Consider the following 27,990-nt stretch of genomic DNA (forward strand, 5'->3'; position numbering starts at 1 on the left):
CAATTTTTTTATATATTGTGAAAGATAATGTTACGCCGAGTAAAATAGTACCCAACATGCCACGCTTACAAATTGCGCCCGCTCGTGGCATGGCGTCAAACTTTTACCCTTAAAAATCTCGATAGGCGACGTTTAAAAAATTCTATAGGTTGCATTTTTTTTTTTTTTTTTTTTCTTTTTTTTTTTAACTTCAGACTCCACCTCATAGAGTGTGCATTTACATGCTCATGTTCTGCGTACCCGCCCATTGCATCTCTATTTCGGTTTTGCATCATTAGTATCTCTGTTTTTTTATGCTAGTTGTTTTTGTTTTGTTTTCCACTTTTGTGTTTTTTTTTATTATATATATATTGTATTATTTTCTTGAATACATTTTTGACTTCTTTTGCTGGACATATACAAAAGTTTTCCCTTAATACTTCACCTCCCCTTACCCGCCCCCCCCCCCCCCCCCCCCCTATCTCACCAAAACAATCTCCTTATACCTCTACTTCTCTCTGATTTTTCTATAATGGCCTTAAGTGTCTTCTCTTAATTTTTCCGCGTAACTCCACGATTTCTTAAAAGTTCTCCAATTTTCCCATTTCATATTTTGTAATATGTTATTACCCTCCATGTCCTCCTGCAGTTCCTCCATCCTATACGTTTCTTCAACCGCATCGATCCATTCCCAGATCGATGGGCATTCCACCTCTTGCCAGCCCCTTGGAATTAATCTTTTGGCAGCATTCAATAGGTGTGGTACTAGCGATTTTTTATAACTTTTAATGCCTTCTTCCCCCCCGTGGAACAGGACAACCCAAGGGTCCATCTTTATCTTTTTCTTTGTAATCTCTTCGACGCAGGCCAATATTTTTTCCCAGTACCTCCTTACCTTAGGGCATCCCCACCACAGGTGCGCCATATTTCCTGGTAAACCGCATCCCCTCCAGCACTCTCCAGTCTGTCCCTCTTTAAACTTTTTTAATTTGTCTGGTGTCATATACCATCCGGCTATGCATTTAAAACACATCTCTGCTGTGCGGCTATCCACCGCGGAGGAGTGTGTCAGGGTCAGCATTTTCTCTATTGTGGTCCTATCCTGATGTGTCCCTAGTTCCCTTTCCCATTTTTTAATGAATGGGGGTATGTTCTGCTCTTCCATCTTCAGTAACATCTTATATAGTCCCGAGATAGTTCCTCTGGCATTTTTTGAAGAGCATATTTTTTCCAATTCCAATAACTGATCTCCCGACCTCAGTGGGTGTGGAAGGTCTTGGATAAAATGGTTTAGTTGCCTATATCTCCATTCATTAATTTCCAGGCAAGAGTTTTTTAATTTCAACTCCTGTAGTGTTAAAATGTGCCCTTCCTTCATTATATCCCTTAATTGTATAGTGTCCATTTTAATCCAATTTCCCCCCACTTGTGTTTTACCTGGTGCAAAATAATCATTATTCTTTAGTGATATAAGGGGTGAATTGTACTCTTTCACGATTTTTTTATAGATCGTGTCCCAAACTTTAAGTGCATTTTTAGTTATCTCGTGTGCGTTTTTATCTATTATCCTAAATTGTGGAGGGTTCCAAATTATCTTATCTAACCTTGCCTGTGACAATTTATTTTCTACACTAACCCACCTTTTTTCTTTGCTAGCCCTGGCCCACTCTACCACTCTTGTTAATATCACCGCCTCATAGTATCTTTTGACATCGGGGACCGCTAATCCACCCTTTTTTTTTGGTTGTTTTAGGGTCTGAAGTGCTATCCTGTGCTTCTTATTTCTCCATATATAATTCATTATTAATTTTCTAAGGGCCGAAAACAATGTCCCGGGGAGGGCAATGGGGATCATCTGGAACTTATATAAAATTTTTGGCAGAATGACCATTTTGCAGTAGTTGATTCGTCCTATCCATGATATTGCCCTGTTTTCCACCCTTTTTGTTTCTGTCTTAATTTCATTTAATAAAGGGATAAAATTTATCGTATACATCTCCCTAGTAGATTTTGCTAGCAGTATTCCTAGGTATTTGAGTTCTTTAACCCAAGCAAATTTGTACTTCATTTTAAGGAGTTGTTCTTCTATCTTGCTTATGTTTATACTCATAATCTCCGTTTTTGTGATGTTTAATTTAAAGTTTGAGATTTCTCCGTATTCGCTACAAAGGTTTAGAAGGTTTGGGATTGATGTTTTGGGTTCCATTAAATAGAAGAGGACGTCGTCTGCAAAAGCTGCAAGTTTATGTTCTTCCTCTCCTATTTTAACCCCTTTTATTTTTTGAGAGTTTCTGATCCTAGCCAGCAGGGGTTCCAATGCGAGCACGAACAGTAATGGCGATAGAGGGCACCCTTGCCTTGTACCGTTTCTCATTAAGAAGGTTTGAGAGAGACTTCCATTTATTTTTATTTTGGCCGTGGGGGACCTGTAGAGAGTGCCAATCCACTCCATCATCCTCTGTCCAAACCCCATTTCCTTCAGGGTGAGCAACATGAGTCCCCAGTCTACCCTGTCAAACGCTTTTTCTGCGTCTATCGACAAAAGCAGACCTGGGGACCCCGCCGCCTTCATTTTCCGGAGGATTAACAGTGTTCTAACCCCATTGTCTCTCCCCTCTCTTCCCTGGACAAAACCCGTCTGATCCGGGTACACCAATCTCGCCATTTCCTGTTTAACTCTCCCGGCCAATACCTTTGCAAACAGTTTTAAATCTGTATTGAGCAGAGATATCGGCCGGTATCCTGAACAGTTTCCGATGTCCTTCCCTTCCTTAGGGATAACGGTGATAGTTGCCTCCGATGCCTCTTTACTTAGTTCGTACTCCTTTCCAAGCCCATTATAATACTGGCATAGCCTTGGCAGAAGTATCTCCTTAAATTTTTTGTAATACATTACTGTAAAGCCGTCTGGCCCCGGGCTTTTACCTGAGGCAGAGCTTGATAATGCTGCTCTAATTTCGTTTTCCGTTATTTGCCTGTCCATCCCCTCTGCGTCTATTTGACTGACTTTTGATAACCTTGCTTCTTCTAAAAATGCTGAGATTTTTTTGTCTTTCTCCCCTTTTTGCCAGCTTTTTTGTTCTACTGAGTATAATTTTTCATAATATAATCTAAATGTTTCAGCAATATCTTTTGTTGTGTGCAAGACCTCTCCTTTTTCGTTTTTAATTTTATCTATATAGTTCCTTGATTTCTTTTTTTGTACCATCCGGGCCAGATGTTTGCTTGTTTTATTTCCCCACCTATATCTCTCCCTTGCCACCAAGTTAAATTCCCTTCTTGTTTCCCGATCAATAAGTTCTTTAAGTTTGTTCCGCTTATTAACTAAGTCCAGATAAATATCTCGTTGTTTACCATTTTTCTTATGTGTTAGTTCCAAATTGAAGATCTCATCTACTAATTTTTCCTTCTTACTGTTCATTTCTTTTTTCCTCCTTGCCCCTTCGGAGATTAACACCCCTCTAATCACCGCCTTATGGGCATCCCATAATGTTGCTGCCGAAATTTCATCTGTCTTGTTTATCTTAAAATATTCCTCTAATTCTTTTTTAACCCTCATTAAACTTTTCTCTTCTATTAGTAGTTTCTCATTTAGTCTCCAATTTGGATAGGTCCTTTGATTGCCTATGATATTTATGGATATACTGATTGGAGCATGATCGGAAATCGTCATGGTCTCTATTTTTGTCTCGACCACCGCATCTAACATTCTATGCTCAATGAAAATGTGATCGATCCGGGAGTAACTCTCATGTACGTGAGAAAAAAATGTATAATCTCGTTTGCTTGGGTTAAAGATCCTCCATGTGTCTACTAATTGGCTTCTATGTAGACTACCTTTTACCTTTCTTAATTGCCTTTCTTGAGTCTCTAATGTTTGGTGTGTTTTATCGGCCTTTGTGTCCATACAGAAATTTAAATCTCCTCCCAGTATTATCTTTCCCCTCCTGAAATCTTTTAATTTCCCCAGGATTCCCTGGAGGTATTTCATCGGGGAGGTATTCGGTGCATATATGTTTACAAGAGTATATTCCTCCTCCTCTAGTTTTCCCCTTAAAAAGAGGAATCTCCCTTCTGGGTCTGTCAATCGGTCTGTTAACACAAACCTAATCCCCTTAGCTATCCCAATTGCTACCCCTCTGGCCCTTTTAGAAATGGTGTCACCATAGTACCATATGGGGAAGTCAGGGGAATATAGCTTTATGTTTGATCCTAATGTAAGATGGGTTTCCTGCAGGAGGACGACATCTGACCTATACCTCTTTAGTTCCTTTAGTACCTTATGTCTCTTTGATGGACTATTGAGGCCTTTTACGTTATAAGATAGGCATTTAATTACCGGCATCTTGGTTGTTGGTTACAGTTTCTTCCGATTGTTTTGGTGAGATAGGATATCTTCCCCCCTCCCTCCCTTCCCCTCCCCTCCCTCCCCTCCCCCCCCCCCCCCCCATCTCCTCCCCTCCCTCTCCCCCCCCCATCTCCTCCCCTCCCTCCCTCCCACCCTCCCAATTTGGCCTATTTAAGACCTCTGAACCATTTTCCATGTCTTGGTTCAGATTTGCTCTAGGTGGGGTCTGAGATTGCCTCCCCCTCTCCCGGGTTATCTACCCGGGACAGGGGGGGGGGTACAGGGGCCTCAGCCCAAAAAGAAAATACAAGTATAGCGAGAAACCGGGGGCCTCAAGAGGGACCCACAAGGTAACTCCAGTAGAAGCGAAATAATAACATAAAGAAAGAGAAAAAAAAAAAAGACGGGGGGGGGGGGGTGCTTCCATTTTCCACTCCCTCCCCTACCCCCAACCCGGTATGTCAGGGACCTGCATTTCTAATTTCCTACAGAATTCATTCAAGTCCTCCGGGAATCTCAGTGTCGCTGATCTCCCCTCTTTTGTTCCAATTAAGCAGGCAGGGAAACCCCAGTTATACTTGATATTCAAGTCCAACATCTGTTTTAGGAGTGGTTTTAGCAACCATCTCCTTGCCAAAGTTTCTGGGGCCACATCGGTGAATATCTGCAAGTCCATCCCTTCAAACACTATCGGGGGTTGTCCCCTCAACTTCTTCCAGATTGCTTCTTTTTCTTCATAGAATCGGAACCTTATTATGACATCTCTTGATCGCTCAGAGGTCACTCTTTTCGGATTTCCCACTCTATGGACCCTTTCAATCCTGATTGGGTTATCTGCAGTTCTTTCCAGTAATGGATTAAATATCGTCTGCGTTATTATCCTGAGGTCCTCACCCCTTTTCTCTGGTATGGACCTTATCCTCAAATTTTGTCTCCGATTTCTGTTTTCCTGATCCTCTAATTTATAGAGAATATGTCTTTGTTGTGATTGAATCTGGACAATCTGGGCTTTTAATGTATTGGCTTCCTGTACTTGTTTCTCTATTTGTTCCTCTGCTGTTTCTATTCTGGAGAGCATATGGCCAAAATCGGTCCGCAGGTTCTGTATTTCGGCTTTTATTACGTTTTCCAGTCTTAACAGCATCTCTGCCATTTCTCCTTTAGAGGGGGATTGAGTGTCTACACTTCGATCTTCCATCCTGCTGCTTTCCGGTCCACTCCCTGTAGGTCCTTCCTCTATGGATACTTCCCTGGAGGTATCGCTCTGGGGTTTCTTATTTTCAGTCTTCTTTGCTTTATTCACTTGTTGTTGCTTTGTTGTTCCCTGGATGCCCGGGGCTCGCGGACTTTCCCCTCTGGTCACAAATGGCCTTATTGAGCTTGTTGCTGTTGTATTGCTCGGAGTGGTTGGAGGTCCCCCTTTTGTTGATCTACTCGTCATCCTACTCATGTTAGTCTCCTTCTTTCTGATTCTCTTCCCCAGCTTGACCTCTTATTGGTGCAAAGTTTAGATTAATGAAATGAAGCTAATTTGGGGTGTCAAACTAAGTCGGACCCGAGTTTCTGGAGTATATTTAATTTTTTTTTTTTTTTCCTTTTTTCTTCTTTCCCCTTCTTCTCCCTCTTCCCTTTCTTCTTTTTTCCCCTTCTCCCTTCTCTCCCCTCCTTTTCCTCCCCCCACTTTATTTCAGTCCGAGTTGTCAAAATACCACATTCCTAGACCGAATATCTTGGAGGTTTCTAATTTGTATTTAATATTGTGTTCTAGCTGCCTTCAGGTCTCCTTCCCCTTTCTATTTTTAACCAGTCCTGTGAAGAAGGGGGGGGGGACCTCCAGAGGGAGAAAAAGGAAGTTCCAGGCCTGATGGCCTGATGGCACCTGGGATTTTCCAAGGGAGGGGGAATTATAATTATCCTTCGTCCGCGGGTTCAAATGGCTCAAATGGCCCTTGGAGGTTCAGGGAAATGGACCCCCTTTAGGATTCTTTGCCAAAGCTACTAAAAAAAAAAAAAAAAAAAAAAACAGCAGCAAAAAAGAGAAAAAGCAACAAATGAGAAAAGGAGACCCGGCTATTTTCCACAGTTTTTGCCTATTCCCAATTAACGGGTAGGTGGTCCCATTCCATCAGTTAATATGTCCTTGTCCACCCCTTTTTTTTTTTTATCCCGGGTCATCCAAGGAGATAGGAAGGAGATAGGAAGAGATATGCTATTTTGAATCTACCCATTATATGCCTGGTCTATTCTGGGTGTTTCAAAAAGAAGAAGGAAGAGGGGGGGTATAGGTAGTCCACCCAGCTAATAGCCTAATAGCCTGATTAGCCGGTTACCGATAGTAGCAGCTGACTTCCATGTGATTTAACACTTTCTCGCTGGTTATCTTGAAGTTCTCCTCTGCTCCACCCATTTTACCCCCAATACTCATATACTGGATAATATATATCATACCATTTATGTACCTTGCAGAGGACTTTATAGGGGGGGGGGGAGGGGTTGTCTCTTGTTCTCACAGGATTTTTTTTTAAAATTTGAGTTACCTCTGCTCCTTAGAGTCACCTCTCCACCTCCTCACTCTCAGCCATATTCCAGGTTTTCCACCGGGTCCTTGCCGTGCCCCAAAATCTTCCCTCAGAACCTCAGAATGAAGTGCTTTAATTGCTAAGTGCTTTTTAGATTTACTTATGTCGCTCTAATGTTTTGTCAGTTAATGCTTATGTTCAGTTTTTATCACAGCCAAGAAGTACCATAACACACTTTTGCTTTCCAGATGCTTAGGTAACAGCAGAGAAATTCCAGATCTTTTTACTGCAATGATATTATTTTCAGCTCACCTTCTCCTCTCCCACTGGGGGTTTCCCCTACCTTACCTCCGTGCCTCTGTCTTCTGTGCTTATACATGAGAGAGATGCAGGCATCCGGGAGCAGACCTTAGTGAAGGTAGGCGTCCGACTTTTGGACCTGGCTGCCTCAATCTTCCCGCTGCATAGTACACTCACTACCTTGGACCTGGCCATCCGCTTCCAATCCTTTCCGGCTGTGTGTCAAAGCAGCTACACTGCACATCGCACCCGAGGCGGCGGCAGCCCGTGCAACGCAGTGACCCGCTCCCGCCGATTGCATCCGTGGCATCCAGCTGATCAGCCCTCTGATAGGTAGACAGCGTGCGGGCAGAAGCTGCTGCTATCTGCCGTCTCCTCTCCTCTTCCTGTCAGCGCGGTCCGTCCGTCCCCATGCCCGGCAATCCCGCAGCTCTTCACTCCCCCCACCTACGAGCGCGCCACGTCCTCACGTGCACGTGCACGCCATGTAGGTTGCATTTTTTGAGTTACAGAGTAGGCCTAGGGCTATAATTATTGCTCTCGCTCTAACGATCGCGGCGATACCTCACTTGTGTCGTTTGAACACAGTTTTCATATGCGGGCGCTACTCACGTATGCGGGCGCTTCTGCGCACGAGCTCGTCGGGACGGGGCGCTTTAAAAAACATTTTTTTTTTTTTTCTTATTTATTTTTATTTATTTTATTATTTTTTACACTGGGAAAAAAAATAAAAAAAAAATGATCACTTTTATTCCTATTACAAGGAATGTAAACATCCCTTGTAATAGAAAAAAGCATGACAGGTCCTCTTAAATATGAGATCTGGGGTCAAAAAGACCTCAGATCTTATATTTAGACTAAAATGAGAAAAAAAAAAAAAAAAAAATTGGAAAATGTCATTTTTTCAAATGACAAAAAAAAAAAATGTTTCTTTAAGAGGCTGGGCGGGACTGACGTTTTGACGTCACTTCCGCCCAGCCGAGCTATGGGGACGGGCGAAGGAGATTTTTCCTTCAGTCTCGTCCCCGCTCAGCTCCCGAACGGTCGCGATCTCCTCCGCCGCTACCGACGGCTCCGGTAAGCGGCGGAGGGCGCGGGAGAGCGGCGGGAGGGGGGGGGGGCCCTCTCCCGCCACCGATAACGGCGATCTCGCGGCGCATCCGCCGCGGAGACCGCCGTTATCGTTACCAGAACCGCTGACAGTAAAGATACATACCTCGGTTGTGGCAGCAGCTGCTGCCGTTACCGAGATATGTATCTTTAAAGTTAGGCCGTATATAGTCGTACAGCGGTCTGGAAGTGGTTAAGCCATTGTGAATGGTGGCAGCTCGTTGTGGGAATATATGCATTTTGATCAGTTTCTTTAAAGTGAGTCATGGTGGTTATTGTCTCATCTTTAACCGTAATAATAAGGTCCAAGAAATTAATCATAGAATCACCGATATCGTATTTTAAAAAAATTCCTCTGTCATTAACATTCAGACTAGATAAAAAGCTATCAAGGGACAAGATGTCACCCTCCCAAATTATCAAGATGTCGTCAATATATCTTTTCCATAATTTGAGTTGACTTGGAGGGTTAGCATCAATGACTTCTCTTTCCCAAAAAGACATGAACAAGTTTGCCACACTAGGGGCAAACTTAGCGCCCATCGCTACTCCGCATTTTTGCAGATGATAGTCTCCACCGAACCAGAAATAGTTGTGGCTAGTTGAAAATACCAAAAGGTTGGCAATAAAATCTCTTTGTATAACTGAAAGTGAAATGTCTTGCTGTAAATAAAAACAAACTGCTTCCAGACCATGATGGTGTGAAATAACAGTGTACAGTGAATTTACATCAGCAGTAGCTAATGTAAACCCATTTCTCCATTCACAATCTTTCAATAAATTAATGACCTGAGTGGTGTCGCGTAAATAAGATGGAGTGGAGATAACCAATGGCTGCAAAAATTCGTCTATATATTTGCCAATACGCGCCGTTATAGAATCCAACCCACTAATGATCGGACGACCAGGTGGGTTGGTGGTACTTTTATGCACCTTGGGCAGGTAATATATCACTGGCACTCTCGGTGCTGATGGAATTAAATGAGCTTTTTCTTTTTTATTTAGAATGCCCAATGAGAAACCCTCATTAATTAAGGCCTGGAGTTCTTTCTTGTATTTAACTGTTGGATTATTGGCTAAAAGGCTGTAAGTAGCGGTGTCAGACAAAAGCCTATGCATTTCTGCAATATAATCGCTCTTGTCCAAGACCACCACCCCCCCACCCTTATCAGCTGGGCGTACAACCAAATCGTTACGTTTACATATCTGTTTCAATTGACCCTGAAACTCAAATGTATTTCTGGATTTGGGGATTTTAAGATCCGCTATATCCTTTAAGACAAGTTCCTTGAATGTCTGTAAAGAAGAGGAAATAAAACCTGGAGGATTATATAAAGAGGCATTTGCCAGTTTGGTGTGTCTGGTTGGAACCACAACATCACCAGTCAACCCACTACCTGATGATGGTATAGAGCCTGACGGTGGACCTGTATATGCGACCTTGTTTAGGCCACTGACACCCATAGGGTTAAGAAGAAAATGCCTCTTAATGTTCAATTTCCTAATTAGTTTGTGGGCATCTATAAAGGTCTCAAATTTATCAAGGGTCCGTGGGGGAGCAAACTTTAAACCTTGACTGAGGAGGGCCTGTTCACCCTGTGAAAGTTGGGCTGAACTAAGATTAAAAACTCCTGAGATATTTATCTCTTTCTTTTCTTTGGTCCTGATCCTCCGCCCCCCTCTGACACCCCTCTTTCTTCGTGAGTCCTTTTTGGTCTGATGTTGTCCATGGGAAAAAAACGAGGTGACTGGTTCCTTTCATACACTGGGGGTGTGTCATATTCCCGCCTAAACCTTCTTGAATGGTCAATGTATTCTTCAGGATGTCTGGATATACTAGGCTCATCCGCCACATCATTGCCCCCATGATGCATAAGGGGGGCAAATCTGTTTTGGACTGGAATATGACTACTTCTAGGGGTATATCCATAGTTGTGACCATTATGATGTGCCCCTCGTGTGTCATGGTATTCACGGTCATGTCTGGAATTGGTGTACCCCGGGTGACTCCTCTGTGGGGAATAATAAGCATTGTCATGGTTCAACTGACCATAAAATCCACGATCCTCATCATATCTACACAGGTTCCATCCTCTTCTGGTGCAAATTCCACTATGAGGGGAACTGGTCACAGTAATATCCCACATACTCATGGTTACACTACGGTGAAACTAAAAAATAATAGACCTAAGAAGCATGGACCTTGGGTTGAAACACTTAATGGTCAGCATGGGGGTGCAAACCACTATCCACCTCGTAGGAGGAGGCCTTCGTATTATGATGAGGATCGTGGATTTTATGGTCAGTTGAACCATGACAATGCTTATTATTCCCCACAGAGGAGTCACCCGGGGTACACCAATTCCAGACATGACCGTGAATACCATGACACACGAGGGGCACATCATAATGGTCACAACTATGGATATACCCCTAGAAGTAGTCATATTCCAGTCCAAAACAGATTTGCCCCCCTTATGCATCATGGGGGCAATGATGTGGCGGATGAGCCTAGTATATCCAGACATCCTGAAGAATACATTGACCATTCAAGAAGGTTTAGGCGGGAATATGACACACCCCCAGTGTATGAAAGGAACCAGTCACCTCGTTTTTTTCCCATGGACAACATCAGACCAAAAAGGACTCACGAAGAAAGAGGGGTGTCAGAGGGGGGCGGAGGATCAGGACCAAAGAAAAGAAAGAGATAAATATCTCAGGAGTTTTTAATCTTAGTTCAGCCCAACTTTCACAGGGTGAACAGGCCCTCCTCAGTCAAGGTTTAAAGTTTGCTCCCCCACGGACCCTTGATAAATTTGAGACCTTTATAGATGCCCACAAACTAATTAGGAAATTGAACATTAAGAGGCATTTTCTTCTTAACCCTATGGGTGTCAGTGGCCTAAACAAGGTCGCATATACAGGTCCACCGTCAGGCTCTATACCATCATCAGGTAGTGGGTTGACTGGTGATGTTGTGGTTCCAACCAGACACACCAAACTGGCAAATGCCTCTTTATATAATCCTCCAGGTTTTATTTCCTCTTCTTTACAGACATTCAAGGAACTTGTCTTAAAGGATATAGCGGATCTTAAAATCCCCAAATCCAGAAATACATTTGAGTTTCAGGGTCAATTGAAACAGATATGTAAACGTAACGATTTGGTTGTACGCCCAGCTGATAAGGGTGGGGGGGTGGTGGTCTTGGACAAGAGCGATTATATTGCAGAAATGCATAGGCTTTTGTCTGACACCGCTACTTACAGCCTTTTAGCCAATAATCCAACAGTTAAATACAAGAAAGAACTCCAGGCCTTAATTAATGAGGGTTTCTCATTGGGCATTCTAAATAAAAAAGAAAAAGCTCATTTAATTCCATCAGCACCGAGAGTGCCAGTGATATATTACCTGCCCAAGGTGCATAAAAGTACCACCAACCCACCTGGTCGTCCGATCATTAGTGGGTTGGATTCTATAACGGCGCGTATTGGCAAATATATAGACGAATTTTTGCAGCCATTGGTTATCTCCACTCCATCTTATTTACGCGACACCACTCAGGTCATTAATTTATTGAAAGATTGTGAATGGAGAAATGGGTTTACATTAGCTACTGCTGATGTAAATTCACTGTACACTGTTATTTCACACCATCATGGTCTGGAAGCAGTTTGTTTTTATTTACAGCAAGACATTTCACTTTCAGTTATACAAAGAGATTTTATTGCCAACCTTTTGGTATTTTCAACTAGCCACAACTATTTCTGGTTCGGTGGAGACTATCATCTGCAAAAATGCGGAGTAGCGATGGGCGCTAAGTTTGCCCCTAGTGTGGCAAACTTGTTCATGTCTTTTTGGGAAAGAGAAGTCATTGATGCTAACCCTCCAAGTCAACTCAAATTATGGAAAAGATATATTGACGACATCTTGATAATTTGGGAGGGTGACATCTTGTCCCTTGATAGCTTTTTATCTAGTCTGAATGTTAATGACAGAGGAATTTTTTTAAAATACGATATCGGTGATTCTATGATTAATTTCTTGGACCTTATTATTACGGTTAAAGATGAGACAATAACCACCATGACTCACTTTAAAGAAACTGATCAAAATGCATATATTCCCACAACGAGCTGCCACCATTCACAATGGCTTAAGGCTGTCCCAAAGGGACAATTTCAGAGAATTAGACGTAATTGTACCTCTTTATATGATTTTCAACAGCAGGCCCAAACTCTAAAGAAGAAATTCTTAAAGGCTATAAAGAGGACAGCATTGATGAAACCATCTTGGCTGTCAGTACTTTGAATAGAGATCAGCTCCTTACCTCAAAACAGACCGTCACTAATGACAAAGATTTCTTCAGCTTTGCTTTAATTACTGGATTTTCTGATCAACACTTCTCTGTAAAAAAGATCTTAAAAAAGCACTGGGGTGTTTTGAAGAATGATCAAATACTGGGATCCATTATCCCAGATAAACCCATAGTAATCTTTAGAGGAGCACCGTCATTACGTTTAAAAATTGCCCCAAACATCATTGATCCCCCTAAAGTGGTGCATTTTTTTCAAGAAATGAAGGGTTTTTATCCATGCCGTAAGTGCAATATTTGCAAAATTAATGCATTAGAGGGACGTAAACTCACATCTTTTCAATCTACTCAGACCCTTAAGGTATATAACATCGAAAAATTTATCACCTGTACTAGTGATCATGTGGTTTACTTAATACAGTGTCCCTGTAAAAAACAATACATCGGTCGGACAAAACGAGCAGTTAACATCACACTCAATGAACATGTTGGCAATATAGGTAGAGGATTCCCTAAACATAACTTATCTAAACATTTTGCGAAATATCATGCCAAAAGTACTGATGGGACATTGGTTTTTACCCATGGAAAAATTATGTCCACACTGGAGGGGCACAAACAAAGTGCGTACCATTTCCCAGCTTGAAACCCGTTGGATTTTTAATATGCGATCTTATAGGCCTCATGGGTTAAATGTGGACTGGGACATCAATTGTTTTTTAAATAATGCATGATTTTTGTCCCATCCATATTTCTTATTATACCTCACCACTATTCATTCATTTTTTCCTCCTTTATCAATAAGTGTTTTTAACATATTTTTAACATTTTGTAATATATTTTTTAATTATGTAAATGTATACCTTATATGAAATGTTATGATTCTCTTATAAGACTCTAAATTAATATATATAGCATATGATGTGTAGATTTATGTATATCTTTATGTGTTATGGGTCAGCTTAAGATTTATATATATATATGTTATATGTTTGTTTTCATTAAGAAACTTCGTGATTTGTGAGGTGGATATGGCGTTCCCTGATTTTTCCTGTGCTGTGTTTACTCCGTCCATGTGTCTTATTCCTTTTTGTCCACAAGATGGCACCCATCTTATTATTTTTACTCTCTTCCGCAAACAGCTTCGTTTATGCGTCGCACACTAACACGTGCACGCTCCGTTCTTTTCTCTCCCATAGTCTCTATTGTTTTGCCCTCTTCCATCATGGCGGATGTGGCTATATATAATGAGCTGTGTGATGACGATCTCCCAGGCAGCCAATCCCCGTAGACGTCCGTATTGCGACGAAACGCGTAGGAGGAGCTTAGCCGTAGTGACGTCATCACGTTAGACGGAGAGACACGTGACGAACGGAAGTACGAGGCAAACGGAAGGTCGAGGAAACGCCATCCTCTCCATGCTATATCCCACATGCGAATTTACCAAGTCTTTGCTGTAAGTGCACACTCGTTTTTATTAAATTCAATCTTTATACAGTAACGCACTATGTGGTTTCCTACCATTTTTTATTTTATGAACACATCAACGCCAAATTGCTAAACTGGAGTGGATCTGATCAGGATCTTGTCCCTTTGGAGCTCTTATGCTGGTGTTAGTAGCAGTGTCTGGAATAGTCTTCAAGGAAGACTTTAAACATCCTTATACCCTATGAGACCGTTGAAAGCCCGGTCTTTTTCTCTGGTAAGGAGATTTCATTTCCCACACATTGGGTGTCCCTTTATCTCATCTTCGGTGGAGGATCTTTTCACATACAGATATTGTTGGTCACTTAAATTGGACTCAATTCACTGTTTTCTATGGACTATGTTTTATCACACCCATTGACCAATTGGATGGGTCCGTTATTCTGAATGGTTTATTCCTCATTCACTTATTGTGTTCACTCATATTAATATTGGTCATTTCTTTCACACTCAATTTTCACAGGTTAAGATATTAGCGCTGTATTATCTTGTATTTTGTGTTCTTTTGTTTACTATGGTAATTAGTAATTAATACTGGCAGCTTTTTTAACTCACACGATTATTTAATTGATTTTATTTTGTTAGCGCAGTGTTTTTTTCTGTTAAGACAGAGAAATCCCTTTCAATGCTTGACAAACGCCAATAGCAGCCACAGCCGGCTGCACCACTGCACCCGCCGTGGTAAAGGAAGCTTTCAAGAGAGTTTCCAGTTGTTTATCAACAGGATCCTTGAACATCTGTATGTTCTCCACTGGGCAAGTCAGACTTATTCACACAGGAAATGGCTGCGTCCACAGCTGGGAGCGCCCACCTTTTGGAAAATGTTTCTTCCATAGGGTAGAGGACATCAAACCTCTTAGGGGGTACGAATATTCTGTCCGGTCGTACCCAATCTTTAAATAACAGATCCTCTAAGAGAGGATGGACTGGAAACAGAGCATTACTTAGTGGCGCTTTTAAGGAGCCCAAAGAAGATACCGTAGGGACTTGAGGCCCTATTAGGGGCAATTTAAATGCCGAACGGACCATGTCTGTCAAAGACTGTATCCACAGACTCTCCGCTTGGGAGGCTGAAAATGGTTCCTCTATGGTGGATTCCTCAATATCTGAACCCTCCAGGTTCTGCTCCCCTTGATCCTCCTGAGATTCATACTCCTCAGGAGGCAACTTCCTCTGAATTATTAGACAAGGATAGATCTGGCATAGCCTGACTGAGATCCTCAGAACCAGAGGGGGAACCCTTGGGTTTCTTTGCAGTTTTTGCTGCCCCTGGTTCCTGAGCCCTTGGGAGCCATGATACAATACTGAGGCACTCCGTGAAACAACAACCCACTGTTTTAGCAAGGAGTAAAAAATAATTTAGCTAGGGTAAATAGGTTTTACCTAATGTCCCTGAGCTACTGGGAAAAAAACAGCCTTTTCCTCCTCTTTTTTTTTTTTGACGGTTCCCAATATTTGTGCGCTTGCCAGCTGCTGCAAGGGTCTAGGCTTATAGAAAAATCAGTCCTTGAGGAGCCAGCTCCGGACCTGCAATACCATTTTAACGCCACTAGGTGTCAGCACACCCTAGGAGCACCACCGCTCTGTGTCCTTCCTTCAGCACAGTAACTGAGCTGAAGATAACAGAGAGGAGGGGACGCCCCCTTTCTCCTGACGCAATCTGCGCCTCCTCCCACGACGCATGCGCACAACGGTGCGCGCCACGCTTTGAATAAATATGCGCCCTCGCACGCGCGCCCCACACATGGAGGAGGACGCCAACGCTGGAAGTCCTCCAGCGTTGGCGTCCTCCTCCATGTGTGGCGCGCGTGCCTATCAAGTTTTGCTCACAGATAGCGGAAGTGACAAACAACCCTGGAGGTAAGACAATCCGGCCCTAGACCTATTGTCATGGCAGCCCAGGGTTAGCAGCAGGAAAAAAAAAAGGCACACAAAAAAAGGGGGGTTAGGTACTGGGGTGACTAGACCATCCTGTCACTATAAATTGACATAGTGGACCCATTCGCCCATGCAGAGCATACCCAGGCTAAAAACACCAGAATCTCCCCCGGGGGGCCTGCCGACGGAACAAGTCCCGCAAACCCCCCCCTTACCTGCTCCAAGCTGCAGGACAGTTTGCATAGGAGCAATCAGAAGGTCAACACCTGCAGATATTAATGATCAATCATTAAACACGGGTTTGTCAATGCAAACCTTGCATGGAGGTTACGCTCAGGAGAGCTGTACATTAAACTATAAGAGCCGGTTAACACACAGCCGACACGACTTTGGGGGCGCCTCGGCAAGGCGATCTCAAGACGTCTTGAGAGGCAACTTGCAAAATGACTTCAGTATTGAAGTCAATGCAAGTCGCCCCGAATCGCCCCCCAAGTAGTACAGGAACCTTTTTCTAAGTCGGAGCGACTTCTGTCGCTCCTATTAGAACGGTTCCATTTACTACAATGGGACGCGACTTGTCAGGCGGCTGTGTCGCCTGATGAGTCGCCCCAGTGTGAACCGGGTCTCAGGGCCTCTGCCTCCAAAATGATATGCTTGGTTTGGGAGCATAATTCGTTCCAGAAACACGCTTGTAATCCAAAGCACTTGTATATCAAAGCATTTTTTTTACAGGGTATAAAAGAGAAGAGAGGCACCCCTAAGTGTAGCAATAAGTTGCAAAATGTTGTACCTTCATTAAATGTAACCACATTGCTACACTTAGAGGCTCCTCTTCTTTTATATACTCAGTTGTGACATGACGGTACACTTATATCAAGACATCGCTTGTATATCAGGTAAAGATTTATTAAAACATTTTGCAAAACGCTCTCAAACCAAGGTTTTACTAAATTATAATATTAATATATATATATATATATATATATATATATATATATATATATATATATATATATATATATATATATATATATATATATATTACACACACACACACACACACACACTAGAGCTGCCCAATTCTGGCTAAAATGAGAATCCCAATTTTTTTGCTTAGAAGATAGATCACATTAAATAAAAGATAAGTAAAAAAAAAAAAAAAAAAAAAAGGGGGGGGGGGGGGAGAAGATAGATCACTATTCTTGCAGCGTAACAAACTCTGCATTGGAGATCATCAGGGGATTGAATCGAGGTCACAATTTAACGATTAATTGTGCAGCTCTAACACACACATAGTACCTACTCAAGTGAACACACACACAGCATCAGTGTCGCATAAGGCTTTTTTGATAATTTAGACCACATGCTATAGATAAAACAGTATGGTCCTGCTCATTGGGTCAAATAAACATATTTAGAGGGTAGAAGAGAATGGAAGCAGCCTAAGCAATGCAAATAAAGTGTAGCACACTTATAGCTAACAAAGTCAATATACCTTAAGTGATGGTATATGTGCTTGTCTTTTTTGTACAGTTGTGGAGCTGGTTTTTGATGCCATGCCAGTAAGAGTTTGCATCTTGAGAGCAGCTGTCGAAGCACTATTTGCTGATAATGTTCTCTTTCTCTCTGCATGAAAAATATAATACATCAGCACTGGAAAGCCAGTAATCACAGTCATGAGGTATTTAAATGATTATCTTTAAAAAAAAAAAAGAAAGAAATAGGCTTTTTTGTACTCACCGTAAAATCCTTTTCTGAGTCCATGGACGGACACAGCTCCTTAAATCTTGACAAGTGGGTTATGTTCCCTGTTTACAGGAGAGGACTAGGCAGAAACATGTTAGATGATTAAATACTAGACATGTGCACTGCCAAAAAATTAGTTTTTTTAATTTTTATTTCATTCGTTTTTTTTGCTTTTTTCGTAAAATTCAGAATACGGAAATTCAGAAAAGCAAAAATAAAAAATTGAAAAATCAAATTTTCCTAAAAAAAAAAAAAAAAAACGAATGAAAGGAAAACAAATTTTCGGAAATTCTAAAAATTTGGAAATTTCCCATTTTCGAACTTTATAATTTCGAATTTTACAATTTTGAATTTGATTTCATTTTTACGAATTTTTCATTTTTACATTTTTTATTTTTTGAATTTTTCAATTTTCCAATTTTCGTATTTCCAAATTTCGAAAATTTAAATATATTCGAAATTTGGAAATATGAAAATTTGGAAATACAAAAATTCGAAAAACAACAAATTTGAAAATTAGATATTTTGAAAATTGAAAAATTCAAAATTCAGAATTTTTTGAATTTTCGAATTTGTTTTTCTGAATTTTTTCATTTCCGAATTTTGAATTTCCGAAAAAATATGAAAATTTGAAAATTAAAAAAAAAAAAAGATCGAAATTTCTGAATTTTGAAAATTCTAAAATCTAAAATTCGAAAAATGTTTGTATTCCTGAAAATCCGAATTTCCGAATTTCGGAAATACGAAAATTTGGAAATTAAAAAATTCAGAGATAAAAAATTCTGAATTTCCGAATTTTTGTTAAAAAACGAATTAGAAACTAAACGAATTGCACATGACTATAAGGCTTCATTTCCACTGGCGTTTTTACAGCCACTGTTAGGCTTTTTTACAGCTTAAAAACGCCTGTCCATGTTTATTTTGTAAAAAAAAAAAAAAAAAAAATTTTTTGTGAGCTGCAGCTTTAAAAATGCCGCGGTCGCGTTTTTGCGCGTTTTTGAGCATTTTTTAACGTCTGGCGTTTTTACAGCTCTACTCTGGAGCTTCAGAACGCCCTGGTCCTGCGTTTTTTTTACAGCTCAAAAACGCCTATGCCATTTGCAGCTCAAAAACGTCTATGTGGGCATGATGCCATAGAATAACATGGACAGGCGTTTTTAAGCTGTAAAAAACGCTCAGAAAAGTGGCTGTAAAAACGCCAGTGGAAATGAAGCCTTAAATGCATGTTACATTAACAGAGTTGAACAGACCCGCCCAGGGGGCGGTCCCTCCAGACATAACCCTCCTCCCTGCAGTATGCAGCCTCAGTTCGTAACAAACAGTACAAACCTAAAAAGGAGGGGTGGGTGCGGTGTCCGTCCATGGACTCAGAGAAAAGGATTCTACGGTGAGTACAAAAAATCCTATTTTCTCTTATCGTCCATGGACGGACACAGCTCCTTAAATCTTAATAAGTGGGACGTCCCCAAGCAGTGTCAAAAACGAGGGGTGGGAACAGTATCAGTAAAACCAATTGTAACTTCACCCTAAAACAAGCAGAGCTCAACGAAGGAGGTGCAACTTTAAACAGTCGCCTGCAAAATCTAGCGGCCAAAAGAAGCATCAGAAGATGCACTCACAGCAACCATGTAAATTTTGGAAAAAGCGTGAACGGACGACCAAGTCGGACGACCAAGTCGCCACCTCGCACGCATGATAAAAACCCAGGAAGCACCAATTGCCCTGGTCGAAAGTGCCGTGACCGGAAAGGGGGGGCCCGCCCCCTAAGAGCATAGGCCTGTATGACGGTCTGCCTGATCCACCGAGAAATGGTGATCAACGAGACCGCCAGGCCCTTTTGGGGACCAGACACCGACAGAAAAAGAGTCAGATCTCCGAAACGGAGACTTAGTAGGCAGGTACACCCGCAAGGCGTGTACCACGCCTAAAATATGAAAAGAAACCTTCGTAGGATGCGCCGGCCGAGGACATAAGGATGGAAGAACAATGTCCTTATTCAGGCAAAAGGCGGAAGCCACCTTCGGAAGAAGGGAAGGTCGCGGGCGCACCACCACCTAATCCTTATGGAGGATCAAGCATGGCGACTTGCAAGACAAGACTGCTAACTCATAAACCCTTCTGACAGAGGTAAAGGCCACTAAAGGGGCCACCTTCTGGGATAGTGTCAAGAGAAAATCTCTGATGTTTTCAAAAGTAAGGTTCCTGAAGATCAGAGAGCACCAGAGTCAAAACTCATGGGGGGAAGAGATGGGCCAAGAGGGAAAAGTATATGACAAACCCCCTGCACAAAAAGGTACCCACCATGGAACAGGCCGCAAAAAGGCCACTGAAAGAACACAGCCAAGGCTGAAATCTGCCCCCAAACGGTGCGTTAAGCAATTTTTAGATCCACTCCAAGTTGTAAAAACAGCAGGACCCTGGGCACCGAGTACGTCCATGGACGTCACCCCATTCTCTTCGTACCAAGAGATGTAGGCCTTTCAGGTGCAGCGGTAGATCCTTCAAGAGGATGACTACCGTGCCCTCAGCATGGTTGAGATGACCAAGTCGGACAGACCCAGGTCTCTTAAATTCAGGTACGCTGAGTCGGAACCAGGACCAACTCCAATGTTTAACACCCACCTGAATTCTCAGAGGGTCTGAATGGCTACAGACACATCCATTAATTCTGAGTTAGAAAGTCGTCTAAGTAGCCCACGATGGCAAAGCCTCGCTGTCCCACAAGGTTAGGATAAGTGCGAGCTCCCTGGTGAAAACCCTTGGTGCCGACGCCAGATCAAAAGGAATGGCCACAAACTGACAGACAGTGGGCCTCCCCAATCACGAAGCACAGAAAACTGACTTGCGCAAAATGGGACATGCATGTATGTGTCTTTGATGTCCAAGGACGCCAGAAAGTCCCCCAGATGGAGCGCAGCTACCACCAAACTAATGGATTCCGTGCGGAAATACCCATCGTTCACAAAGGCATCATAGGCCCTTGAAGCCCAAAATCGGACGGACCCCATTCATCTGTGGGTCCGAGAACAGATTCGGATAGAATCCCTCAAACCTCTAGTCCTGCAGGAAAGGTAAAATTACCCCGCAGCTTAGCAAGTCCCACACTGCCCCAAGGTAGACCGACGAGCTGGGAGAGGGAGATACGAGGGAAGAAATCAGTTTGGTGGATAGGAAGGAACCCTATCTAGTACTCCGAAGAGACCACCTCGCAGACCCACTGGTCAGAGAGCAGGGAGGTTCACCGAGTTGTGAACCTGCAAAGCCGACCCCCCACCCCAGAGACAGGTAGGTTAGGGTGCCGGAGCGATAGGCTTACGCACCCAGGGACGTTCTAGTCCCTCAGCTGAGCCTTTGTCAGCCTGGGAGGGTTTGCCAGTGGACCCTGACTGAGGAAAAAAACGCTTTGGCGTGGGAAAGGAAGGACCCGGCCGGCGGCGGGGCTCCTTCCCCCTGGAGGACTGATGAAGGAGAGTGCTCTTCCCTCCAGTGACATCCTTGATAATGTCGTCCAGCGAGGACCCAAAAGGTCTCCCACCCATGAAGGGTAAATCCGCCAGGGTGTATGTTAGAGGCCTGGCCAGCAGACCAGCCTTGCAACCAGAGAAGGCGGCATAAAACCATCTCTGAAACAGAAGCCCTGGATATCAAGGGCGCGGCATCCAGTGAAGCATCGCAGACATATACAAGGCCCTGGACCAGCTGGTCCGCTGGCCTAATCACTTCGGGAGAGAGTCGGCGCTCCTCCACAGTCTGGTGCAAAATGCTCACTCAGTGAGTGACAGACCCCAGAGTAGTGGTCACAATAGGCCGAAAGGCAGACCCCAGCATGGTAAACATGGAACAGGTCAGTACTTCGGATCTCCTACCAGACAGATCCATACAAGTGGGGGTTCCCGTAATAGGGGGAGTGGTCACATATACATGACAACCAGAGGGTCCACCAACAGAGAAGAAGCCCACCTCTTGAAAAGGCTCTCCTCAAAGGGGCAGCGAACCGCCAGGCGGTGAGGGACTTTAAAAGCCCTCTGCGGCTTTTCTCATTCCACATCTTAGAAATTATCAAAGAAGGGCACAGAAGGAAAAAACCTACACAGAGTGGTCTGATTTGTGTGACCCAAAAAAGACTGAGCCCTCAGCGAAAGCCCAGCTGCACTATCCAGCTTAAGGGAGTCCCTTACAGCAGTGAGAAGCGCACCCACAAGTGCCTTATCATGCACCGACCCAGGTACCTGGTCCATGGCTCCATGACAGAGCATTTCCCAGGGGATAACGGGGGGAGGGGGCACTCTTAACCCCCGCCCTGGTACAAAAGTGTCCAGGATTAACAGTAAAAAGTCTGTGGGAATCCCAGGTGTTAACACCTGCTGTCACCACAAGCATGTTGGGGAAGGGACCCAGACTCCAAAACAAAACAAAAAAAACGGAAGCTCCTAGGGCCCTATTTAGGGTATCCCACCCACTTGCTGCGCTGACCAGGGGTACCCAGGGCACTCACCACAGGAGGAGACTGCCCAGCGCTACCATCCGCCCTCAGTACACAGCGCGTGGAGAGGAAAAAAACCGTGAGGTAAATTGTGCGGCATCTGAAGAGACCTGTGTGCGCCGTAGGATTCAGCACTAGGGGCCAGGACCACTCAAAGTTGGCCGCCGAGTGTTCAAAACACGGCCACTGGAAAATGGCCGACCGCAATGTAAGCTGCGCCATAGCGCGGCTACGACAAAATGGCCACCAATGGGAGTTTTCAATGCAATTGAAAATACCCCAAAACTGGCGCCAAAATGCTGCATTTAAACAGAGAAAGCCTTCTAGCCTTCTAAGTGAAAAAAAAAAAACACAGGGAAAGAGCCCCAAGTACAAAAAAAACGCAGGCCAGATACCACAGTACCCTCAGGAAGCCCCCCCCCCCCCCCCGACACCGGCAATGTTTAGCAATGCAGCAGAGGGAAAAGGAGCAGGGAAGGGGGGATAGGAGGACCCCCGAACCCCAGGAATGCCCAGCCGTACCAACCCACCTAAGCGGGAGGGACTGTACTTACCCGTCCGAGCCAGGACTCGCTGCCGCATTCCTGACAGACCTACAACCGCAATGGAGGTAGCTGTCGGCCTAGTCCACTGTGAGCGAGACCACAGCCCAGTCATGTGTGGACCTCGGAGCAGAAAGCTCGCCGGCCACCCCAGGAGTCATGGGGTATGTCGTGGCAGACCCCAGCCTCTTTGCAAAGGTGTGCCCACGCTCGCTGGTCTGACTGAGTAGACTACAAGGATCTATATTATCCAGCCTGTCTCTCAGCCAACAGTTAAAAGAAGATTCTTCAAGAAAAAATGAAAATAAAATAAAAGTTTCTCCTCAGGGTGCTGGGCTCAAAAGGGAGCCATACGTCCTTCTCCTTTGCTAGGCAGAACGAAACTGAGGCTGCATACTGCAGGGAGGAGGGTTATGTCCGGAGGGATCGCCCCCTGGGCGGGGCTGTTCAACTGTGTTAAAGTAACATGTATTTAATTATCTAACATGTTTCTGCCTAGTCCTCTCCTGTAAACAGGGAACATAACCCACTTGTCAAGATTTAAGGAGCTGTGTCCGTCCATGGACGATAAGAGAAAAATACGTTCATTACTATAACCACGTCAGCAGTGGAAGGTTTACCCCCCTTCATGACCAGGCCATTTTTTGTGATAAGGAACTGCGTTATTTTAACTGACAATTGTGCCTGTTCCCCCCCACAAATAGAGTTTTTTTTTGTGGCATTTGATCACTTCTGCGCTATAAAAAATAAATAGGCAGACAATTAAAAAAAAAAATCTATTTTTTACATTCGGATATAAAAACATATAGGCCAATATTTATTCTGATACATATTTTTGGTAACTAGTAATGGCAGCGATCAGTGACTTATAGCGGAGACTGATATTGCAGCAGACAAATCAAACACCAAACTGACACTTTTTAGGGGACCAGTGACATTAATACAGTGATCAGTGCTAAAAAAAATATACACACTGTACTAATGACATTGGTAGAGAAGGGGTTAACATCAGGGGTGCTCAAAGGGTTAAATGTGTTCCTAGGGAGTGCTTTCTAACTGTGGAGGGTGCTTGCACTGTTGGAAGGCAGAGATTAGCGTTTCTGCTTAGAAACACAAGATAACTGCCTTCCCTTGTCACAGAACTGTGATCTGCCTTGTTTACAAAAGAAGATCGTCACTCTTCCTGTGCCTCGAATCATCAGTGAATGTTTGGCTCCCGCTGTATTTAATTACAGCTGAGCAGGTCGCCGACTGCGCGCCCCAGACCCGAAAGCACAGAATTACGTGCCTGTGATTCTGCACAGTGTCACCGCTCTGCTGCAGTAAATGTGTGTGGGGCGGCCCGCATCAGGTTAAACTGGTTGTAAACCCTTATATACCAAGTGAATTGACTCACCTAATGTGATACTAGGGTTACTGTGTGTGTTTCTGGGCCTTCATGTGGGTGGTGAAAGGAGAGCAATGGAAAGGTTTATCCCTGCCCATACTCCATTCCTCTCTGCAGTGAATAGGGAAAAAGCAGGAAGCGAAAGTGAAAGTGATTCTAAAAGCTATTTTATTTATTTTTTACAAATGGCAAACATGTTCTATTTACCTGCTCTGTGTAATGTTTTGCGCACAGCAGCCCTGGCCCTTCTCTTCCCTTATTTCCGCCTAAGAGGGCTCATGAAGCCGCACAGAAAATGCATGGCTCTGCCCACCAAACACGCGGCGCTCAGTTTATTAGGTTGGGTTTGCTTTTGAATGCATGGCAACCCGTACCGAAAACATACGCTTTGCGTTTCTAAAACATGCGGCAATACACATTACACTTGTATTACCATTTAGGCTGCGTTCCCATTTGCGCATTTCTGAATGCATGGCAATCCACAAGAAAATGCATGTCATGCTTTTCAAATGCACAGTAACCCGCAAAAAAAGTTATGATTTTCCGTTTGTTTAGAAAATGCATGGTAATGCGCTTGCATTACCATTCATTCTCATCCATGTGTTTTGAAAAGGAGTAGCAATTCAGGTAAGAATTGTGTAAAATGTGCTGCGTTTTTAACTGCCAATAATGATTTTAGTATATTTTTTAAAATGAAAAAATTGATTTAACATTTATGCAAATCTCGTTGCGCCCTAAAAATCAGTAGCACTTTATTTTTTATTCTCATGTGCTTTCAGAAAATATATGGTTGCGTTTTTTTTGTTTGTTTTTTTACAAACTCTGAAAGTTGTAAGGGAAGAATAAAAAAAATAAAAAAATAAAAATTGAAAAATGGTCTGACCAGCCAAGTTTAAACGTGGAGTGCAGGGCCTGGCAGCGAAAAGGTTAAAAGAAAATAAAGAATAAAAAGGGCAAACTGTTTAGCCCATAAAAATAGGATTTTTGTACTCACCGTAAAATCCATTTCTCTGAGTTCATGGATGGACACAGCAGCATCTGACCTTGGGGTATTATCCTCCCTTTTAGGAGATTGACTAGGCAGAAAAACAGCATGTTAAGTGTTAAAACACTCCACACAGTACAGTACCTCCCAGGGGGCGGAACCCCCGGGTACATCCCTCTCTCTGCATCATGCAGCCTCAGTTCGTAAACAAGCAGTACAAACAAAGGATGGGTGCTGTGTCTGTCCATGAACTCCGAGAAATGTATTTTACGGGGAGTACAAAAATCCTATTTTCTCTTCCGTTCATGGACGGACACAGCAGCAATTGACCTTAGGGACATCCCCAAGCAGTGTAAAAAAAAAAAAAAATCGAGGGGTGGGAAAAACACAGCAAACCAACTTCACCCCAAAACAAACCAGAGTTCCTCAATGGAGGAACTTCAACCATAAACAGCCGCCTGCAAAACCTTGCAGCCAAAGGAGGCATCCGAAGATGCACTCGCATCCACCTTGTAAAACTTTGAGAAGGTGTGGACTGACGACCAGGTCGCTGCCTTACACACCTGTAAAACAGACGCTTGATGGCGGAAAGCCCAAGAGGCCCCAATCTCCCTGGTTGAATGCGCCGTAACCGGGAAGGGGGGCGCCCGCCCCTTTAGGGCATAGGCCTGAAGCACAAACTGTCTGATCCACCTAGAAATGGTGGCCGACGAGACTGCCAGACCCTTCTTAGTACCAGTCACCGACACGAACAGTGAATCTGACCTCTAAAACGGAGCCGTAGCAGACAGGTACACCCGTAGGGCTCGAACCACGTCCAAGGAATGTAACGTGGCCTCCTTCGGGTTCGTCGGCTGAGGACATAAGCATGGAAGAACAATGTCCTCATTAATGTGAAAGGCCGAAACAACCTTGGGAAGGAATGACGGCTGCGGCTGCCGCACCACCTTATCCCTGTGGATGACCAAGCAAGGAGCCTTGCAAGAAAAGGCCGCTAGTTCAGAAACCCGTCTGACCGAAGTAATTGCCACCAGAAAAAACACCTTCTGGGAAAGAGTCAATAAAGGGATTTTCAGAATGTCCTCAAACGGAGACTTCTGAAGCACCGAGAGAACCAAATTCAAGTCCCATGGAGGCAGTGGAGGACGCACAGGAGGGGCCAAATGTCAAACCCCCTGCACATACGTACGCACTAGAGAGTGCGCCACCAAGGGTCGCTGAAAGTAAACAGCCAAGGCCGAAATCTGCCCCTTAACCGTACTTAAGGCGAGAGCCTGATCCACTCCACGCTGTAAGAACAGCAGAATCCGGGACATCATGTATGTACGAGGGTGCCAATTCATCTCCTCACACAGAGATGTAAGCCTTCCACGTACGATGGTAAATCTTCCAGGAAGTAGACTTCCGCGCCCGCAGCATGGTAGAGATCACCGAGTCCGACAGCACCTGGCTTTCAACAGCCACGCCATTAAAGCCAATGACTGTAAAGCAGGATGAAAGACCCTGCGACAGAAGATCCTCTCGCAGAGGCAGGCGCCAAGGAACGTCTGCCACCAGACGCACCAGGGACGGCGAGGCCAATCTGGAGCGATTAGGATTGTTGGTATCCCCTCGGCTTCCACTCTGCGTAGCAGACGAGGAAGAAGCTTCAGGGGGGGGGGGCGTAGATTAGGCGATAGTGACCCCCATGGTGCGTCTGCCCACAGGTCTCTTGACCCGACCACGAACCGTGACACCTTCCGATGGAGACGGGACGCCAGAAGATCCACGTCTGGAGTGCCCAATTACAGACAGATTCTGAAACACATCCGGGTGTAGCGACCATTCTCCTTGGTCTAGCGTCTTGGCGTTTTAAGTAGTCCGCCTGCCAGTTCTGTACCCCCGGAAAGTACACGGCCGACAGAGCCGGAACGTTCTTTTCGGCCCACTGGAGAATGTGAGCGACTTCCGCCGATGCAGCTGAGCTCCGTGTGCCCCCTTGATGATTGACATACACCACAGCCGTGGCGTTGTCAGACTAGATCGTGACCTGTCGACCATGCAGACCCAGAGACCACTTGGAGAGGCACAGCCTGATTGCCCGGAGTTCCAGGACATTGATTGGCAGACGGGACTCCTCCCGAGTCCAGCGCCCCTGGGCTGACTGGACACCCCAGACACCCCCTCCAGCCGGAGAGAATGGCATCCGTCGTGACCATCGTCCAATGGCACGGCAGAAACGATTTTCCAGCCCAAAGTACCGGAGATGTCAGCCACCACACCAGGGAGGACCTGACTAGGTGACTCACCCAGACCTGGTAATCCAGAGACGAAGGGAGCTTGTCCCAACGCGACCGAATTTCTCTCTGTAACACTCGAGTGTGGAATTGAGCATACGAAACCGCCTCGAAGGAGGCCACCATCAGACCCAGAACCCGCATGCAAAAGCGAAGCGACGACCACTTCTGGGTCGCCAACCGATGTACCGCCGATTGCAGTGTCTGAAGTTTCTTCATTGGAAGGAAAACTCTCGCCTTCGAGGAATCCAGGACCAACCCCAGGTATTCCAGACGCTGAGACGGTACCAACACCGACTTTTGGACATTCAGCAGCCAACCGAATTCCCGGAGGGTCTGGCAGGTGATAAGACACATCCTCCTCTAACTCTGAGCTTGAAGAAGCTCTTTAGGAGAAGGTCGTCCAGGTATCCTACAATAGCGATCCCGTGCTGCCTCAGCAGGGCCAGAATCTGAGCGAGCACCTTGATGAAAACCCGTGGTGCCGAGGCCAGTCCGAAAAGGAGGGCCACAAATTGAAAGTGGCCCTCTCCGACCGCAAAGCGCAGAAATCTCTGGTGCTTTGCGCATATGCAGGTACGCGTCCTTGATATCCAAGGACGCCAGAAAATCCCCCTGATGGAGTGCTGCCACTAAAGA

General features: G+C 44.2%; 1 protein-coding gene across 7 annotated transcripts in view; it reads right to left on the reverse strand.

The window, feature by feature from the left end:
• The window catches only part of REXO1 (RNA exonuclease 1 homolog), a 213,213-nt gene that overhangs the window by 118,583 nt on the left and 66,640 nt on the right, over positions 1–27,990 (reverse strand). For all 7 annotated transcript variants that reach the window (XM_040322589.1, XM_040322588.1, XM_040322586.1 and 4 more), the window contains one exon: positions 17,428–17,558. In XM_040322589.1, coding sequence (XP_040178523.1) covers positions 17,428–17,558 — 131 coding nt within the window. The remainder of the gene's footprint in view (positions 1–17,427; positions 17,559–27,990) is intronic.

Source organism: Rana temporaria, chromosome 1 (assembly GCF_905171775.1).
Source record: "Rana temporaria chromosome 1, aRanTem1.1, whole genome shotgun sequence".
Lineage (NCBI taxonomy): Eukaryota > Metazoa > Chordata > Amphibia > Anura > Ranidae > Rana > Rana temporaria.